General features: G+C 35.9%; 1 protein-coding gene across 10 annotated transcripts in view; it reads left to right on the top strand.

Moving 5' to 3' along the window:
- Positions 1-20,880, top strand: part of RABEP1 (rabaptin, RAB GTPase binding effector protein 1) — a 108,002-nt gene that overhangs the window by 21,527 nt on the left and 65,595 nt on the right. For 3 of the 10 annotated variants that reach the window (XM_014530212.1, XM_014530217.1, XM_014530215.1), the window contains exons 1-2: positions 619-727; positions 10,317-10,445. In XM_014530212.1, coding sequence (XP_014385698.1) covers positions 634-727; positions 10,317-10,445 — 223 coding nt within the window. In that variant the 5' untranslated portion in view covers positions 619-633. Of the gene's footprint in view, positions 1-618; positions 728-3,951; positions 3,976-10,316; positions 10,446-14,926; positions 15,044-16,564; positions 16,631-20,880 lie in introns of those variants that run through there. The other 7 variants (XM_014530219.1, XM_014530221.1, XM_014530218.1 and 4 more) reach the window with 4 other exon arrangements.

Below are 20,880 nucleotides of genomic sequence, written 5' to 3' on the forward strand. Positions count from 1 at the left end.
CAGCTCGCACCCGCTGACAGTGCCAAGTGAGTGGGGCCGGCACCAGCAGCAGGTGCAAGTGTTGGGCAGGACTGTGGTGCGTAGGAGCAAAGAATTTTCAGTAACCACCAGAGGCGCTCACCCTGATGACAGTGACCGGCACCCAGCCTTGGTCTGGCGCCCCCGCTCACCTGCTCTACCATCCTGCCACTGCCGACGCCCGCCATGTTTTGCACATGCCTCCTGGTGGTCAGCGCATGTCATAGCGACTGGTTGTTTGGTTGTTCCGCCGTTCTATTTGCATATTAGCCTTTTATTATATAGGATATGTGATCACTGCAAAAATTGAGATGGTTTACATTTTTTTGTAGAAAAGTCTTCAAATCCATATATATTTCATATTTAACAGCATATCTCAGTTAAGACAGCCACATTTCAGGTGTTCAATAGCCTCATGAGGCAAGTGGCTACCATATTGGAAAGCAAAACCCAAAAAGCAACTCAAGGGGACAACTATGCTATATGGAGAAAATTCACTGCAAAAATTGAGATGGTTTACATTTTTTTGTAGAAAAGTCTTCAAATCCATATATATTTCATATTTAACAGCATATCTCAGTTAAGACAGCCACATTTCAGGTGTTCAATAGCCTCATGAGGCAAGTGGCTACCATATTGGAAAGCAAAACCCAAAAAGCAACTCAAGGGGACAACTATGCTATATGGAGAAAATTCCAGTTTTCCCCAGGTCAGAGATGTTTGCTTGCTGGCTCCTAGATATCCTTGCTCCCTTTGCCTTTCATGTTTCCAATAGAATACTCTTCTCTCCTTTACTTCTTCAAATCCTTGCTATCTTTTAAAATCCTGATTTATATTCCTCTTCATTGGTGGGTTTTAATTATTCTAGTTCAGTTTTTTGTTTGTTTATTTATTTAGTAAGTGTTCATTGAACACATACCCATGTGCCAACCACAGTTCTAGATGTTGGAAATGTAGCATTGAGCAGGATACATAAAGTCTCTGTTTTCATTGAGTGTATACTTTAGTAAAAAGCAATATTTAAATATTCAAATATTCAGAGAAATAATTTCAGATAGTGACAGGTGCTATGAGGAAATGACTTCTGCTATTGGTAGGCACAGATTTATTCTTGTAATTTTAAACTTGTATCTCAATAAAGCTGATTCAAAAGTAATTTACACTAAAATTTACTAATTTTAAGCATATATATATATATATATATTCATGATTTTTTGTGAACATACATAATTCTGTAAGCATCAGTAGTATTGTGTTATAGAATGTTTTACTTCCAAAAGTTCTTTTTATGCCCCTTTGTGGTTCTCTCCACTTCTGGGCAAGTGCTGATCTGCTTTTGTCATTATAGTTTTGCCTATTCTAGAAATTAATGTAAGTGGAATCATACTTTTTGTATATGGTTTCTTTCACTTAACATATGCTCTTGAGATTTATCCATGTTGTTGCATATATTAATAGCTCATTCCTTTTTGTTGCCAAATAGTATTCCATTGTGTGGATATACCATAATATGTTAATTTATAATGAGCATTTGGATTATTTCTAATATTTGGCTAAGTAAAGCCGCTGTGAGCTTCTGTGTACAAGTCTTTGTGTAAAAATATTTTTTTCACTTGTAGGATTGCTGGATCTCATGATATGTTTATAGGAAACAGCCAAACTGTTTTCCAAAGTGGTTGTACTATTTTGCATTCCCACCAGCAGCCTTACCAACACTTGGTAAATTTAAGCACAAAGCAAGAATTGAATTTATTTTCATGTTTAGTGAATTCTTAGAGTTCCAAGCCAGTAATATGTAAGTTCTACTTATGAATGCCAGTAAAGTTATAGGCAGAAAATTGAATTGGTTTGGCTATTTCCTTAAGTAAGCCTGATATTTTAAGTTTTGAATAGCCTTCTTTATTGTTGTAAGGGGGGAACTAAAATATTAATAGCTAGAAAAAGATATCTGCTAATCAGTCCAGTGGTAGTCATACTTTTTCATCTGTATTATATGGTGTTTGAAATACTTGGGAAGTAGAATAACACCAGTTTGTATAAATTGAATAGATAACAGTCCATTTTTACAACCATGCATACTTATATCAGCTGTTGAACACAAATTTTTGACAGTTATGATAATTGGACTAAATGTAATCAGAAACTATATAGTAGTATAGTTGGCTTATTTCTGAAGTTATCCTTGTTTGGCAACTATTTGAGACTTTTTTCAGGGTTCATATTTTCAACATACATTCCATATGGAAATAATAGTGGAATATAGCTTTATAGTCTTATAAGAATATAGGAATAGAGTGTGGAATATAGTTTATGCATTGCTTACTGAACATTCACTGAAATCTCTGTTCTTTTGTTACTTCTGTATTTTTTACCTTTTCTCAAAGTTTTGTTTACCTATTTATCTTAATTGATAACTTTGCTTGAATACAATTTTTGAAACATTAAAAAAAATATATTATTAAGCAAGTGGTATATGAGCATTTTAGGAAATAAAGTGATTTTGTAGTTAGCATTAGAAAGAATCTGTGGAACAAATTGAGCCAAATGAAGATCTCCATTTTTAGCAGAATTATGAACCTAAAACTTTAAATTCTGAAGTAGTTGATAATAACTACCATTTGAGAGCTTATTATATGAGTTGCTTTTCTATAATGCTATTTCTGATTTTCATAGTATGTGATAGTTTGCAAAATGCTATTATTTTTATTTTAATATAGAAATACTGGTAAGGTTTAAACTGTTTGCCCCAGTTTATATAACAAAAGCTGTGTTTGAGTTGAAGCACAAGTTTCTGACTCCAGAATTATGGATAGCTTATTTTTGAATTTTAATAAGGCATTTTACTGTACTGTTAATGAAATCATGGATAAAATGAAGAAATGTGACTTGATACTAAAGATAGTTGGAATGAATTTGTAACGAATAGAGTAATCTATATATATAAAAGGCTAATATGCAGTGTCCCCTCGGGAATTTGATCGGGAGACCAGGAGTTCAATTGCTTGCTATGATGTGTGCTGACCACCAGGGGGTGGTGCGGAACGAAGGAAGGCCCCAGCTGGCAGCCAGAAGGCCCCTATCAGCCCTGATAGTTGGCCAGGCCTAGGGACCCTACCTCTGCACAAATTTCTTTCACTGGGCCTCTAGTCTAATTATCAATATCAGTCTCCACTGAGATCTCAGGTGATATATATACCAAAGGGCTCTATCACTAGTTCTAATTTAAAATTTTGTTTAAATAAAAGAAAACTCTGCAACCTGGCTAAAATTGCATCAAATATAGGTTGAAGGGAACCTTGGCTTAATTGTAGTTCAAGAATTAAAAATAGTGTTAGATTATGTGAATGTTATGGGCTAACAATGACAATATGGGAGTGTGGCCAAAAAGAGCTTGGGCATGTTTACAGTATATTAAGAGTATAGGCCTCAGATAATAATGTTTCTATTAGACTCTATGCTAGTATTGTATTAGGATTAGAATGTCCTATTTTATGTAGAATTTGGCTACTTGTAGTATGCTGGGAGAGCAACTGAGATAATGAAGAATTTGGAAAATATTAGAGGGTTAGAAGTGATTTCTTTTGGAGAAGAAAGGAGAGGACAGTGTGGGATGTCAGATATTAGAATCCTAAAAACCCCCCCCCCCCAATTCTATAGGGCAGAACTAAGACATCTAGGGAAGCCGCTTTAGGGTTGTGCTACTAAAAGTAGACTTTTCTAACAGATGACTAGTTATCCAAGGGAATGGGTGAATAATCTAAAATCTCTAACAGTGGAATTGGCTGCCTCATGAGGCTGTGAACTAAGTTATTTGATTTATGTTCATGTCGAAGCCAATATGTCTGCGATATTGTAGGAATGGATTCCTGCATGAGTTAGTAATTGGTGGTTTTCAAACTATTTTGACCTCTCTTCACAGTAAGAAACACTTTTTTCATTGCAACCCAGTATAAATGTGTGAGTACAGATTTCCCCTGCTATCTGAAAGTAGAGATTTCCTGTGAAACCTTTCGTAAGCTGAAATGGCATAAAGTGAAGAAGCAGTTACCAGTACTAGTTTATATAAAATTATTTTAATGTTCTCACACCCAAAAAATAACCTACTAAATCATATCAAATAACATATAAAACATAAAATAACATAGCATATAGTAAAAGCAGTGTCACTCACACTGTGCCTCTATTACAGCTACCTGCAAAACAAACAATGAACACTATTTTCTTTTTTGCCTTTTTTCCTAAAAGTGAAAATTCTCTTGGTTAGTGAAAATAGGTAGTACTAATGTAGGCCTTTCAGAGCAGCATAAGATGAACTTTTGAAAAGTGGGTGTGTGTGTGTGGGGGGGGAGGGCACCTGTGTCTGAAATACAAATTTCATGAAATAACATACCCATATTAAAGGTGTTGCGGATATTTTCTGTTATATTTCATTATTGTTAAAAGGCAGATTGTTAATCACTAAATTGGTTTAACAACTCAGTTTGAAATACACTGGACTAGAATAGAATAATCTAAAATCCTTGCAACACTATGATCCTGTGATTGTCCCTACTCAAGTAATGGTAGCACTAAGAACTAAAATTAGACTCAGAAAATTCCACACTGCAAATGCTGGGAGGTCATTAATTTTGCTCATAAATGTCTTTAAGGAAGTTGAAAATGAGAAAGCATTTCTGTGCCCTTTGATTCTTCCTACCTCCACCCTTACTACCCCTGCTACTCCCTCCTCCAAATTGGGCCTTTTCATTGTTTCTTCTCAATTCTATCTTTACCCTTTTGAAGAATCTTCTTAAATAGCTTTTTATTATCTCACTAGAGGCCTGGTCCACAAAATTCGCAGGGGAGGGGGGGGGTCCCTTAGCTCGGCCTGCAACAACGCAAGCGTTCTGCACGTGGCCTGGCCAGAGGTCTTCCATGGCCCGGGTGGAACACTTGCCTCATTGCCGCGGCGACGAAGCAAGCATTCCACTAGGCCGCTTATGCTGCCAACTCTCAGCAGCCGCCCCCCCCCTGCCCCCCTCGGGACTGGGGGACTCTGGAGGGGCTGAGAGGACTGGGCGCCGCCATCTTGTGGCTATGGGCACCGCCATCTTTGTGACGGTTAATTTGCATATTACCCTTTTATTAGATAGGATTTCCCCTCTGGATTAATATTTGGTGCCAGTTTGTTCTTTCAATTAATATTTTTCCTGGATTTATAATAATATCTTCAGATAGTTAACATAAATACCTAATCTTTACATAAGAAATAATTGGTTTTCTTATTTGAAACCCGTCTTAAAAGTGTTATCTTTTATCTGAAGTATTATGACATCTGATTGATTTAAGAGAGTTACAAAAAAGTAAACAAAATAAGACTTTTTATTTTGATTCACGGAAGGAAGGCTAATAAGTTTTCTGTGTAAACTTCTTAACCAGATGTTATTTTATTTTAGAATTGGTGTATCTCAGTAAATGGACAAGGTGAAATGATGCAGTTTCTTAAAGTTGCTAAAGTCAGATGTTTTGGGGAGTACATAGAGTGAAATGGGATTAAATAAAGTAAAATGATAGTTTTCTGTTGTACTAAAGAATTTGATTATCTTTGTGTTATAGAAAAAGTGATTCCTAAATGCCATATATATATATGTTCTAATATTATAAAGTGATTGGTAATGTTAATACAATTACCTGCATACGGATTGCAGTTTGTCTGTGATGGATATTCCTGCCAGCCCCACCCACTATATTTTCTCCTCTCCCCTTCTGTGAGTCATGTTAAGTAATTATGGATTTATTTAAATATTAGATTAAATAAATCACAATGAAGTGTGTAGATTTACTGCAAATGATAATCATTTAGCCCAGCTGGCATGGCTCAGTGGTTGAGCGTTGACCTATGAACTGGGAGTTCATGGTTCCATTCCGGGTTATGCAGGCTCGATCTCCAATGTGGGACGTGCAGGAGGCAGCCGATCAATGAATCTCAAGGTTTTGCAGGCTCGATCTCCAGTGTGGGACGTGCAGGAGGCAGCCGATCAATGAATCTCACTCATCATTGATGTTTCTATTTCTCTCCCTCTCCCTTCCTCTCTGAAATCAATAAAAACATATTAAAAATCATTATCATCATCATTTTTAGTAATTCCTAAAAGAAGCTGGCCACTGGTTTTTAGAGCACCATAAGAAGGCTAGCTGGAAGGCCACTTCTGAAACAGAAGAGATTATGTTTTAAGAAAATCAATCTTTTAGCAAATTGCTTGTCCTGGGAAAATTTAAGTGTAATTTTAAAAATGATCATTTATTATTTTAAAATATTTTAAGACCACTGAAGTAAATTATGTGTACTTTTTATGAGCAGAATGATTGAGGTGGAGCAATAAGATAAAATTATAATCATTATTACTAAAAAAATGAAGCACTTTATTACATTTAATCTAAATCCAATCAATGTAATTTATTCTTTTAATTACCCCTGGATTCAAAGAGGCAACCACTCAGTATAATTTGTCATAGTCTTTCCCATCTTTTTTCTGTGTTATTTTTTAATGGTTCATGTTTTTTTAATGGTGCATATACTTTTGTATCTTGTTCTTTGGAGTTAATATTATTTTTATGGCTTGATAGTTTTCCAATGGGTAGGTGTAACTACCATACTTAAAAGTATCATTTTAAAACCCAGTGATATACAAGTTAAGACTTCTGAGTTTTAGGAACTATTCAGATTCTTTTGTTCCACTAGAGTTATATTTTCTATTTGTTATTGTTGCTTGAAATGGGTGTTTTATTGGATATTGAACATCTTTAAACAAAAAGATTTTTGTAGTAATATTTGTCCTAAACTGCTTTTTCCCCCTTCTCCGATTGCCTGTTTCATTAAATTTAGTACAGTGTTAGAAGAATGTAGGAGTAGGACCCAACTTGGGCTTAAAAATACTTTTAAGTTATATATTTTCCCATTTTTATCAAAATTAGGGAAGGAGATAATCTAAAAGTTACTGAATCTTCATTTATTTACCATATTATTGCTTCTCTTCTTTCTGTGTAGTTGCTTAATTAAGACTTTTTTAAATCCTCACCTGAGGATATTTTCCCATTGATTTTCAGAGAGAGTGGAAGAGAGAGGGAAAGACAGACAGGAATATTGATGTGAGAGAAACATATTAATTGGTTGGGTTGCCTCCTGCACACACCCCAACCAGGGCCCTGGCTGGGGAGGAGCCTGCAACCAAGGTATGTGCCCTTGACCAGAATTGACCCTGGAACCCTTCCATCCGCAGTCTAATGCTCTATCCACTAAGCCAAACCGACTAGGGCCAGACTGTTAAAAATTCAAACAGTTTTTATTTTTCAATTACAGTTGACATACTATATTATATTAGTTTCAGGTGTACAACCCAGTGATTAGACATTTATATAACTTACTAAGTGATCAACCTGATAAATCTAGTACTCGTCTGACACCGTTATTATAATATTATTGACTATATTCCCTATGCTGTATTTTACACCCTCATGACTATTCTGTTACTACCAATTTGTACTTCTTAATCTCTTCATCTTTTTCTCCTAACCCTGTTCCCCCTTCCATCTGGCAACTGTCAAAATGCTCTCTATGAGTCTTTTTCTATTCTGTTTGTTTTTATAAATTCAGTTGTTGATAAATACATATATATTACCATTTTATCATTCATTTTTCCCATTGGAAAAAGTGCATAAGATAGTTTCCCTCTCAACGGTAACAATATACTACTCAAAGGTAACAATAAAAAGGAATGTGTGGAATGTTTAACTAAGACTGGTATACTAACAGCTCTTAGCTGCTAAGTTATGGAAAGCATAATATTAACACTAATTAGTTAACATTAACACTGATTAATTTGTCCATGATACTTTGAAAATACATGGTAATAGGAAGTGGAAGCATGGAACTGAGTCAGAATCATGAGGTTGGAAATTGACTTCTGGTCTTTTGTGGCTATGTACAAACTCACTTGATCACTCTGCTTTTTTCCTTTATTCATTAAATAAATATTACTAGTTTAATAGTTATAGCTAGTAAATTTTTTGTATATGCCAGGATAAGTACTTTTTACATAAGTTATTAGCTAATTATTATGAACTGCTTACTAGTTACCATGTTGGAAAAATAAGGCAGCATTTTGTGTGATTAGAGCTATTTTCAGTTTGATTTGTAGTTGGTTGCTAATGCATTAGAATATGCCTGTTTGTAAACTTTACTGCTGTCTTATGCAAGGTGAATTGATTTTTCTAGATATAGCAATAGAGGTATTCTTGTAAAAAGCAGTAGTTCTGGCCCTTTTTTATATCGTAGAGTTGTTAGAAGTACTTGAAGTAAATGAAAATGCTTTTAGTTTTAAAAAAATGAGAATAAGGGAGTTACTTGCTCTATCCTCAAAGGGATCCATGATTCTTGGAATTGAAAAAACTGTCCTGAAGTCTGGAGAGAGGCAGCCAGAGCTGTGAATGTGGATTTCATATGAACTGTGGGTCAGAGCCAGGACAGGGTTGGGAGTAGTGAAAACACCCTTAATCTTGCCTGCAATTTTAAAGGCTGAATTTTAGTTTTTAATTGATTCATTAGCCTTAGTTCCTAAATATTATGTTGAAAGGTATGGGTATTTTGTGTGTGTGTGTATTTTGGTAGAAATAGGATTAGAGCCCTTCTCGACCTCATGCAATAATCAATAGCTACCACTAATATTAAAGTGTTAAGTGGAAAACTTTATTTAACAATTGGAATTTGACAATAAAAATAAAAGAGAAATAAATATCAGAGAGACCAAGTTTCCTTTATGATTTCCAATGGTAAATATGAGATAACTGCACATTTTCCCATTCCAGTGGATTCTCCATTCCTCCATTTCTCCAAAGGTTATCAGACATTCAAATGACCAGATGCCATTCTTTGCTTGGACCTAAAGACCCTAATATTTGCTCCACAAAATGACTCCTTACCTTTAATAACATGGAACTCAAGGTCATAGTTATTTCCTCTTTCTGCCATGAATATCATCAACACTATCAGATCTGTAATGAAAAATATTAGTTTTAGTTCATTATTTATGATCATAGATCTGTAGTGAGCCTAGTCTGAAGATGCCATGCAAATGAAAAATATTAGTTTTAGTTCATTATTTATGATCAAAGGAGTTGTAGAGAACTTTGAAAAACACATGGAAGAAATTAATTAGACATCCTAATACTAATAGATAAATCATTAATGCATTTTCAGTTTTTTTCTATGTACTATAAAATTAGCTCTCAACTAAATTAATAATGAATTGAGGGAGGGAGGACCTTCAGAATCTCAGATCATGGTTAAAATTATAGGCAATTCATTATCTAAGGTTGCTTGTAGTAGGGAACTGGGATCTCTGCTGGCCTAGGTAATTAGGCAGTGGTGTTAGTACTGATAGGTATCCCCTGGAGAGATTAGGGTCATAGCTTTGTGGCTGGGTTGCTGTTTGGGCAGAGGAGGAGGTCAAGAATTGGACTCTTGAATTTCCCATCCCTTCCTTGAACCAGAAGAGCCTCTGGGTTTGGTCAGGATAGGCATTTGATCAGTTGTGGCCAAATTGTAAAGCCCCTAAGGTAAAAATGTGTCTCAGTCCCTGCCATATCACAGTCAACATTAATCTAAACACCAGATATTCTCCCAGCAATTGAGAGTTCATACACAATGTACAGTTCTGTATCCTTTCTATATGAAAGAATTTTTTATTATGATTTCAGTATAATGGTAATGAATCATCTTGAAATTGGAAGAATGGTTCAGGCTGGTATGGCTATCCTAATCAGGGAACCTGTTAGGTTTTGCTTGAAACACTTGAAAGAAGCAGGAGCTAGCAAGATTGGTAGTGGGTTCATTTGTGGGATAAATAACCCCAATTTATTTATTTTTGATTTTTATGAGAGGTTATTGGAGCCAAACTGACGACACATGCTGGGGAGCAAGATCTCAAATGCTCCTAGCCCAAATTATTTAATATTTAATATTTAACAATTCCAGAAGTGGACTGACATTCTGTCAGTTACAGAAAGGGACTGTGTTGGGAAATTTGTCATATGTGATTTTCCATATATAGGCTGTTTCACTTTACATGATTTATTCACAGTGTGTATATTAAGTCTAATAGAAGTTTCTTATTTTTAAAATTAGGACTTCTGAGATTGGATCTTTGGAAGAAGCTCGACTACTTGTTTCATTATAGAAATGTCCAGTTATAATACTAATTCTTGTAACAATTTTTAAAAATGAAAGTTTTTACATGTTAACTAGTATATTTTTTTTCCAGTTTCTCTTCAGCAACGGGTAGCAGAATTGGAAAAAATTAATGCAGAATTTTTACGTGCACAGCAGCAGCTTGAACAAGAATTTAATCAAAAAAGAGCAAAATTTAAAGAGTTATATTTGGCTAAAGAGGGTAAGTTTATAAGTCTAACCCTAACCTCATACTAAGACTGCCTTAAAATGTCAGGTTTCTTGGTACTACAGTGTTGTCACTGAATAAACCTTGATTTTATTTGTACTTATATTGTATAATAAAAGTCTATTTAGAGGTAAGGATTAAGAATGGAATTGAAAAACAAGGTGAAAAATGCATTATTGAGATTTTTCTTTGTCTTTTAACCTTAATGATGATATTTAATATAGTGGACTATATAGTTCTGGGACACAGGACTTTCGGTGCTCTGAACACTTGAGAGATATCCCCAGACCAACCAGGACTGTTGGCATTCTAATAATAGCTTTAGCCATGTTATATTAAAACTGATAGTTCATGGAATTTATCCAACAATTGTTCAGTTATTTATTAATAAATATTTATTTAATACCTACTATGAGGCAGGCATTGTCAGGTGCTTGGTATATAGAAGGAGCAAGAGTCACATGGTTCTTTAACTCATAGAACTTGAACTCTAGTGAGGAAATAGATATTAAGTAATTGTGTGAGTTATTTTAAAGAAGGCAGATACATGAGAGCATATCATGAGGGACCTAATCTGAAGGATAAGGGGAAGGGTTTACATTTTGGGTACTGACCTAGGAAAATATGGATAGGTTTTTCACAGCCTTCTAGACCAGTGGCTCTCAAACATCATTGTGGATAAAAATCACCTAGAGAGTTTGTTAAGTACATGGTATGTTGGGGTGGGGCCTGAGAATTTGCATTTCTAATAAGCTCATAGGTGACTGCAGTATTGCTAGTCCAAGGACACAGTTTGAGAACCACTGCTCTAGACTAGTAATCATCCAACTTTTAAATTTACTTAGAATTTACATCCTTCACATATTTTTTAATTTTATCATGTCAATACTGACAATTTAAATTAAAACTTCATGCATTTAAACATATCAAGTGGAATCAATCATAGTGATTTAATACCCATCACCATCCTATATAATAAAAGCATAATATGCAAATTGGCCAAACAGCCGAACAACGGAACGACCATCCGGGACCATGCTATGACACCCACTGGTGCCAGACTAGCCAAGGTGGGTGCAATGCGATTGGTCAGGGGCCCAGCCATCGACCCATGATCACCCCACAGAGGGAGGCCCAAGCCACCAACCGGCTGCCTGTGGCGAGGGAAGCCCCGGTCCCTCATGCCAGAGGGAAGCCGGTGCTGGCAACCAGGGAAAGGAAGGCCTACTCTTGCACAAATTTCGTGCATCAGGCCTCTAGTGAATACATAAATAAGTGGAGAAACAAATCGATGTTTCTCTCCCTCCCTCTCTAAAATCAATAAATTAAATTAAAATGGAAAATTTGATCAGACTTCTCTATAACAAAAATAGTATGTAAATTTCTTCTGTATTGAGTTATTAATAGTTATTAAAAGTACACATGCCCTAAATAGTTTACACATTTAAAATAAGAATTATTGACCGGCCAGTGTGGCTCAGTGGTTGAGCATTGACCTATGAACCATACTGTCACGGCACATGCCCAGGTTTAGGGCTCAATCAGTTAGGAGGTGTGCAGGAGACAGCCAATCAGTGATTCTCTCTCATCATTGATGTTTCTATCTCTCTCTCCCTCTCCCTTTCTGAAATCAAAAAAAATATATTTTAAAAAAGAATTATTAAAATGTAAAAATTAGCCCTGGCTGGTGTGGCTTAGTTTGTTGGAGCATCATCCAGTGCACCTGAAGATTGTGGGTAAATTCCTGGTCAGGACGAGTGCCAGGCAACTGGTGTTCTCTCTCACATCAGTGTTTTTCTTTCTCTCTTTTTTCCTTCTTTCTTCACTAAAAAACAAAAAAAACAATTTTAAAAAGTTTAAGTTGTAAAAATTATTGGAAATGCAGGTCTTATGAAATATATTGGATCCCCCTCCTAATTAGGTCATTAAGTTCTGGGTGAATATTCTAGAAAAAAATAAGATTCGGGTTTTTGTTTATTTTAGATATAAGTGCTTAGAACCTTTGGTCTCATAAATAAGTAGATAGAAATAGAAGTATTTTTTAAAATAGCAATTATTATTCCATTCATTTAACTTTCTGCATTATATGTTAAATCACAAAGTGTTCTTAGCTTCAAAAATATTTTTATTTTATTGGTTGGCAACTCAATTAAGTCTTCCTTCAGTTTTGTTGAAAGCAGAGTTTGTCACCTGACCTGCCAAAAGATGTGTTACTCAGTTATTAGTCATCCACTTTTTTAGTACTGACATTAGTATTTTAAATTGTTTCTCTGGTTTGGTATCACAGAGTTTTTATGCAACAGGGCAGTGAACCATAGTAAAATTTAAGATGGATAAAAAGCCTTTCTTTTGTTAAGTGGGAGAAAGGTGTTAAGAAAATGGTAGTGGGCAAGGAGGATCTACATTTAAACACCCCTCTGTTTTAGGAAAGAATATTTATGAAATTTGAGGATCTAGAAGTGGATTCCTTTAAAACATCATGTGTCTATGAATCCCCTGGAAAATCTTTGTATATCCCCAGAGGTACATGGGCACTTTGAAAACTACTGCCCTAAAGTGATGGAATTCAGACTACAGATTGTAAGCCATTGATGAGTAACAAAATTGAGGGGGTGTGACCAGCAGTTTTTAAAAATAAGAATAAAATGGAAAATAAAAGAGCATATTATATTTGATGAGGTTAAGTAAGTATGGTTGCACAAAATTTTTTGTTTTAGTTACATATATATGTGTATGGATAGAGTTGTGATATAAAATATATTTCTTGCTATGAGTTGTGATCAAAGAAGTGTGAAAGCCACTGTTCTTAGGCTTCACAGAATTCAGCCCTGGCTTGGAAATGCTTACTGACTCGAGTATGGGGTGGGGATTTTTTTTCTCTCCTGGCTCACAGGAGGGCTGCTGCTGTTTTATTTTGTTCCTTCATAGGCTAACAAGGAGGTGGGAAAGCTGGTATTCCTGTTTAGGCATGCTGGCAATCTGTAAGATACTGTGGAGGTTGGGATGAATGAGATACAGTTTTTATCTTTCAGAAAGTATAGCCTACTGGGGTAGATAATACATTTTGCACAGTATCATCATTGTTTGAGTATATATTAAATTGAATATATATTAAATGTCATGAGAAATAAATTCTGTCCAATTCTTCATGTTCATTTGAATTTGTTAATCTTTCCCTTTTAAAATTTGTTTTAACCTTGAATTGATGAGACACCACTTTAAACTCTGTGCAATAGTATGTTCTTGTTAGGATAACCTGTAATACCTTTAATGTGTACGTATGTATAAGGTCATGGCAGTATTTCCTCTGATGACCAATTCAGATTCACTATGATACTGGCTATTGACATCTTATTTTTCCTTCACCTCTCACACCCGTAATTCTGTAGCTTGATCCGGATTCAAGTTAACCTTGTCCAAAGTTTGTTAATTTGCTTTCTCTTTTTTTCTATCCCTAAGTAAAAGTGTTAGGATTTCCCTTTTGTTATTTTTTTCTTTGTAATTATAAAATTGACTTTTCTATAAAATTCTGGAGAAATGAAGATGATCAAGAACCTCTAAATGCGTTATCATTTACTGATCTAAACCACTTGTAATGTGTGTTCATTCAAAAAACATGCTTGGTGTGTTAAAGTTGCTTTGAATACACCTAGACCCAATAAATCTGTATGTGTACTATTGTATCTTTACTATTTGAAGTTTCCAATGAGCTTAAGCTGGCCAATAAAGAACAGTTGAGGTAACTTTTTATAAAATTTCAAAAGGAATAATGTGAAACTTTTTGAGAGCTTTGGTCTAGTTTCTAAAGAAAATGCATAGTATGTAAAAGGTAAATGTTGATTTAGTTTTTGTCTCGGCTATTTGCCTTTATTACAATAAAAATCAAATTTAAAGATGTCTTCTAAAGCAGCAACTTATATTATTACATACTAGAGGCCCGGAGCATGAAAATTGTGCACAGGAGGGGGGGGCGGTCCCTCTGCCCGGCCTGCACCCTCTCTAATCTGGGATCCCTTGGACATCCCTCTCGCAATCCAGGACTGCTGGCTCCTAACCGTTCACCTGATCGCCCCTAACCACTCTGCCTGCCTGCCTGATCGCCCCTAACTGCACTCCCCTGCTGGCCTGATGGCCCCTAACCCCTCTGCCTGCCTGCCTGGTCGCCCCTAACTGCCCTCCCTTGACAACCTGATCGCCCCTAACTGCCTCTTCCTCGGCCCCTGCCACTGTTGCTTTGTCTGGAAGGAGGACCGGATGACCGGAAGATGTCTGGTCGACCTGGTCTAATTAGCATATTACCCTTTTATTAGTATAGATACTGTGAAGTGTAAACCTAGTCTTTTATAATTGTCACAGGAGATAACAGTATAAGCTATTGTTTCGATGTGTTCAGCAGTCTTTGTTTTATCTTTCAGCAAACCAGGTCAAGGTAACCCCACATGTGTTCAGCAGTCTTTGTCTGTTTTATCTTTCAGCAAACCAGGTCAAGGTAACCCCAGAAGTCCAAACACTGGTATTTTTTTCCAATAGGAACAGCTATTGCTTTGGTGCTTTCACTTATTTAGAGAAGAGCTGAAATATAAGTGCAAATGGTAATGAGGAAGGCTAAGAAGAGAATACCTTTTGAATCCTGTTACTCTCTGTTCCTACCTTAGTACCCATTTTCCCACAACTTCAACGGGAAGTGTTATAAATATTTTAGAAAGTTTTGTTACTTTTTCATTAATCTGGGATAAAAGTGTTTAGTTTTTGAAAAAAGTATTTGATTTAGCTTTTCCCTTTAACCAACTTCAATGCAAAGCTTTGGCACTGCAGCAGTGTTTATGTTTTAGAAATCTCAGATTTGGGCAATGAGTAAGAGCCTATTGCATGAGATAGCAAACAAGTTGTGACCATAGAGTTCCCAGTATGAAGGAAAATAGTAGATACAGAGCTCCTGTTAATCACCAGAAGACAGTGGAATTTTTAGTGTGTTTCAAAAGGATTTTTGTACATGCTCATAATTTATATAAAGCTCTGATGCTAACTAATTAGAGTTTCAAGAGTTAAAAGCTAGGTTTACGTAAATATTTGTGATTCAGATGCCATAAGCTTGCATATTCTTTAAAGTATTTTAATATTAAAAATAGATATTAAATATTAAAAACCATTAGAAATCTTGTTAACACAAATAAATTGAAATAAGGTAAGTAGATGGTTTAAACTGTAGACAAGATTTTAGTAAATTAGAAAACAGTATCGAGGAGTACTCTATGTCAGTGAGACAGAAATATCGAAGAGCAATTGAAATAGAGGATGAATTGAATTTCGAGCACACATCTTAAAGAAGTTCCCAAAGCAGAGAATTAAGGGAATTGTAGAGAATATTTGAGGAGATAATCACTGAGATTTTTTCAAGCACTAAGAAAAAAAGTGAGTCCTCAACATAAATACTGAGCAGGGAAAATAACAATAAATTCAAACTTTGACACATTTTAAACTGTAGATCATCAAGAATGAAAATAAAATGTTGAAAGTTACCAGAGAGAGGAAGCAATTTGCTAGCAGGAGAGACCACACAAACAAAATAGACACCAGGAGACAATGAAATAAGATTTTCAAAGTGTAGAGAAAAAATAATTGTCAATCTGAAATTTTATATGCAGCAGAATTGTTCAAGAGTGAGAGCAAAATAGGTATTTCAGGCATAGAAAAACTAGGAGCATTTATTATCCACACGAATCACCAAAAGAACTATTAAAGATAACATTTACATGAAAAAAAGTAAACATAGATGCCCTAACCGGTTTGGCTCAGTGGATAGAGCGTCAGCCTGCAGACTCAAGGGTCCCAGGTTCAATTCCAGTCAAGGGCATGTGCCTTGGTTGTGGGCACATCCCCAGTGGGGAGTGTGCAGGAGGCAGCTGGTCAATGTTTCTCTCTCATCGATGTTTCTAACTCTCTATCCCTCTCCCTTCCTCACTGTAAAAAAATCAATAAAATATATTTTTAAAAAAAGTAAACATAGGGTGAATATATAGGATATAAGAAACAATACTAATCATAGAAACTGATAAATCTGACTATAAAAAACTAAACCAAAAGATTTCCTGCTTCATTTTTTTTTTTTTTAGAGAAGAAAGTAAAGCAAATGAGGCAATAATAACAAGATTGGGGCTTAATGACAGAAAACATTGAAGGTATATAGAAGGTTCTTATAATGAAATTGTCTACCAAGAAAATGTAATAATTATGAACTTTTATGCAACTTACAGAATAGCCATGATACATCATGTAAAACAAAAGGTGATAGAACTAAGGAGAAATGAATAAATGTACACATAGACATTTAACATTATAGCAATTGCTAGATCAAGCAATATAATAGGTAAAGATATAATAGCTTTGAGCAATAGAATTTTAAAAAGCTTGATCTCTGATGAGAAACTCTATACCCAAGAAACCAAAAATGTGCCTTTTTTAAAAAACAGTAGTTCTTCTATATCCACAATTTCACTTTCCACAGTTTTAGTTACCTGAAGTCAACTGCGGTCTAGAAATATTTGATAGAAAATTCCAGAAATAAAAAAATGGATGTTTTAAATTGTATACTTTTCTGTGTGGTGTGATGAAATTTTGCACTATACTGCTCCATCCCTCCCAGGATGTGATTCATCCCTTTGCCCAATATATCCATGCTATATGTGCTACTTGCCCATTAGTTACTTAGTAGCCATCTTGGTTATCAACTGTCAAGGTATCACAATGCTTGTGTTCAAGTAACCCATATTTGACTTAATAATGGCCCTAATGTGCAAGAATAGTGATGCTGGCAATTCAGATATGCCAAAGAGAAACCATAAAGTGCTTCCTTTAAATGAAAAGGTATGCACTAGTATGTATAGGACAAAATAGTATATATAGGGTTTGGTACTATCTATGGTTTCAGGCATCCACTGTGGATCTTAGAATGTATCTCCTGCAGTTAAGGCTGACTACTATATATTCATCTCAAAGGAAGACTCAGCATATTTTATTTAGTTTTATTTTATTGATTTTAGAGAGAGAGGAATGGAGAGGGAGAGATAGAAACATTGATGAGAGAGAAATATCATTGATCAGCTGCCTCCTGCACACCCCCTACTGGGGATGGAGCCTGCAACCCAGGCATGTGCCCTGACTGGGAATTGAACCAGTAACCTCTTGGTACATGGGTTGAAGCTCCCTCCCTCCTTCCTTCCCACTCTATCTAAAAGCAATGGAAAAATATCCCTGGGTGAGGATTAGCCAAAAAAAATCCAAAACGGTTAAGGTGGTAGATTTTATCCTTATTTTTATAACATAGTCCTTTTAGAGATACATACTGAAATATGTAAATCATAAGTTTGAGAGTTTCATATCTAGCATGGTAATGTGAGGCACTTCATAGGCCCACTTCCCAGGAAAACCAGTGAAAATTATTTTTTAAAACATCCATTTGAAATCTTTAGAGTGGTCCTACAGCATACAGCAAATGATACATTTCTTCAGGAAAATCTGCTAAATATTGGTAAAAACAGAGAGACTGGCATTTGATCCATGAACCACTCCCTCCCTCACTGCTCCCAGCTTGGTGTATTGGGAACTATTTTAGGGAGATGATGGCAGGAACACAGATCTCTCTTTCCCCAGTTCACAGTTGAAGGCTCCAGAATCATCCTCCCTCTATTTCTCCCCCCACCAGATGTACAGGTAAAGCTTCAGTTGAGTGTGGCTAGGAGGTCCTTTTTCCATCAGCCCCTGCTCTACTAGGACAGAGGCTCTACTTTGGGTGCAGCGTAATCACCCCTGGCTTGTTTGTAGGGTGGAGGTTCCATGCTGGCAGAAGCAACCCCAGAAGACCAGAGGCTGCCACTCCATCTCCCCAACTTAAGTGCCCCGTTGTTAGAGCAGATATGTCACTCAGAAGAGCACCAGCATTTAAGTGGGGGATTACAAATGGATGTAGTTAGGGAAAGAGACACTCAAAAGGGATCCCTATAAAAACTCATCCTAGAGCAGCGGTTCTCAACCTGTGGGTTGTGACCCTTTGGGGGTCGAACGACCCTTTCACAGGGGTCACCTAAGACCATCGGAAAACACATATATAATTGCATATTGTTTTTGTGATTAATCGCTATGCTTTCATTATGTTCAATTTGTAACAATGAAAATACATCCTGCATATCAGATATTTACATTACGATTCATAACAGTAGCAAAATTACAGTTATGAAGTAGCAATGAAAATAATTTTATGGTTGGGGGTCACCACAACATGAGGAACTGTATTAAGGGTCGTGGCATTAGGAAGGTTGAGAACCACTGTCCTAGAGTGACTGCATGTGCCCAAGGCTGTACCTTCTGAGGAGCAACATCAGAGGCTACACACTGAGGTGGGGAAAAGGGGAGAAGTAGATTTTACTAAAATAGCCTAGCCAACCACTAAAAAAATAAGTAGCAGACAACAATAACAAGCCAGGAAAAGGGTGATGATGAACCAGTACTAGAGTTGCTGCAATATATTATCAAAAATCTTATTTTCATAAACATATTTAGTAGATATGAAATAAATAGGAAACTGACCTATACAAAGGGAAAAAAGCATGCAGTGTCTGTGAGGGTGACCCGATTTAACAGGTAAAGACTTCAAGTCATAAGTATGTTTAAAGAACTGAAGAAATCCATCCTGAAAGAAGTAGAGTGACAATGTTTCATCAAATAGAGAATATCAATAAAGAGTAATTGTAACAACCAAATGGAAATTCTGGATTTGAAAAATCTAATAATAAAGTAAAAAATTTCACTGTAGGGGTTCAACAGTAGATTTGAGCTAGCAGAAGAAAGAATTGGTTAACTGGAAGATTAGGTCACTGAAGATTATTCAGTGTGAAGAACAGGAAGAAAATAGAAAAATGAACAGAGCCTCATAGAAGTGTGGGATATCATTAAGTGTGCTAACATAGATGTAATGGGAATGCCAGAATGAGAGGTAAGAAAAATATAGAAAAAATATTTGAGATAAATGGCTGAAAATTTCCCAAATTTGATGAAAAGCAGTAACTTACACATTTAAGAAATACATTGAACTTAGGAAGCTTTTAGATGTGCAGAGAGATCCACATACAGGCACATTATAGTAAAAATGTTGAAACCCAAAGATGAAAATATAAAAGGAGCCGGAAAAAAAACAACTTTATAAGGGAACCTCAATAAGATTAACAGCTGACGCCTTAGCCGGTTTGCCTCAGTGGATAGACCATTGGCCTGCGGTTCGAAGGGTCCGGATTGGATTCTGATCAAGGGCACATACCTCTCTTGCAGGCTCCTCCCCAGCCCAGGCCTTGGTCAGGGGTGTGCAGGAGGGAACCAACTGATATGTTTCTCTCACATCAATATTTCTCTCTGTCTTTGCCTCTCTCTTCCACTCTCTAAAAATCAATGGAAAAATATCCTCGGGTGAGGATTAAAAAAGTTGCAGGGATAATTAACATGAGGAGGTGTTAAGTACATAAACTTTAACCTTGACAAAATTGTAGTTCTCAGAAATGAATAAAGTACTTCAGAAATAATGATTTTTCTTTTATTTCACATCTTATGAAACAATTTAACGTTTAGAATATAGAGTAGATACATATATTTTTGTGGTTTCATGTGTTTATGCCTTTATTCAGTTTTTTTTTGAGTCATTCCTGGTCACATACCTACCATAATTTCTTAGATATCTGTTTTTCTTTCTATTTCATTTTGTTTTTATTTTTTTCAATTAGCAATAATCATGCCTGGGATAAACCTCATTGGCTGTGATACTGCCACTGCTCAAACTATTTTTTTTAAATAAATTGATTTTAGAAAAAAAAATTGATTTTAGAGACAGAGGAAGGGGGAGAGAGAGAGAGAAACAATTGGTGTGAGAGATACATCAATCAGTTGCCTCCCCTGTGTTCCCTGACTGGGAATGGAACCTGCAACCTAGGTATGTGCCCAGACCAGGAATCCAAACCACGACCTTCCAGTGCATAGGATGACACTAACCAACTGAGCCACACCCGGCGAGGGCTAGATACCCGTTTTTTCTTCAAGATACTTTAGATAATTACTTTCTTCAATTAATGTTATAATTGTGTTTGGCTAGTGTTTCAAAATATTTTAATAGTGGGAACAAAGTGATGTGAAACTGATGTTAAGAGACTAAAGATTTTTTAAATGACTTTACTTAAAATTAGCATGACTAGGTTCCCCCAACCCCCATTATTTAGAACCAGATTGTTAATTCTTTTTTTTTTTAAATATATTTTATTGAATTTTTACAGAGAAGAAGGGAGAGGGATAGAGAGTTAGAAACATCGATGAGAGAGATCGATCAGCTGCCTCCTGCACAGCCCCCAGTAGGGATGTGCCCGCAACCCAGGTACATGCCCTTGACCGGAAT

Source organism: Myotis brandtii, unplaced genomic scaffold, assembly GCF_000412655.1.
Source record: "Myotis brandtii unplaced genomic scaffold, ASM41265v1 scaffold728, whole genome shotgun sequence".
Lineage (NCBI taxonomy): Eukaryota > Metazoa > Chordata > Mammalia > Chiroptera > Vespertilionidae > Myotis > Myotis brandtii.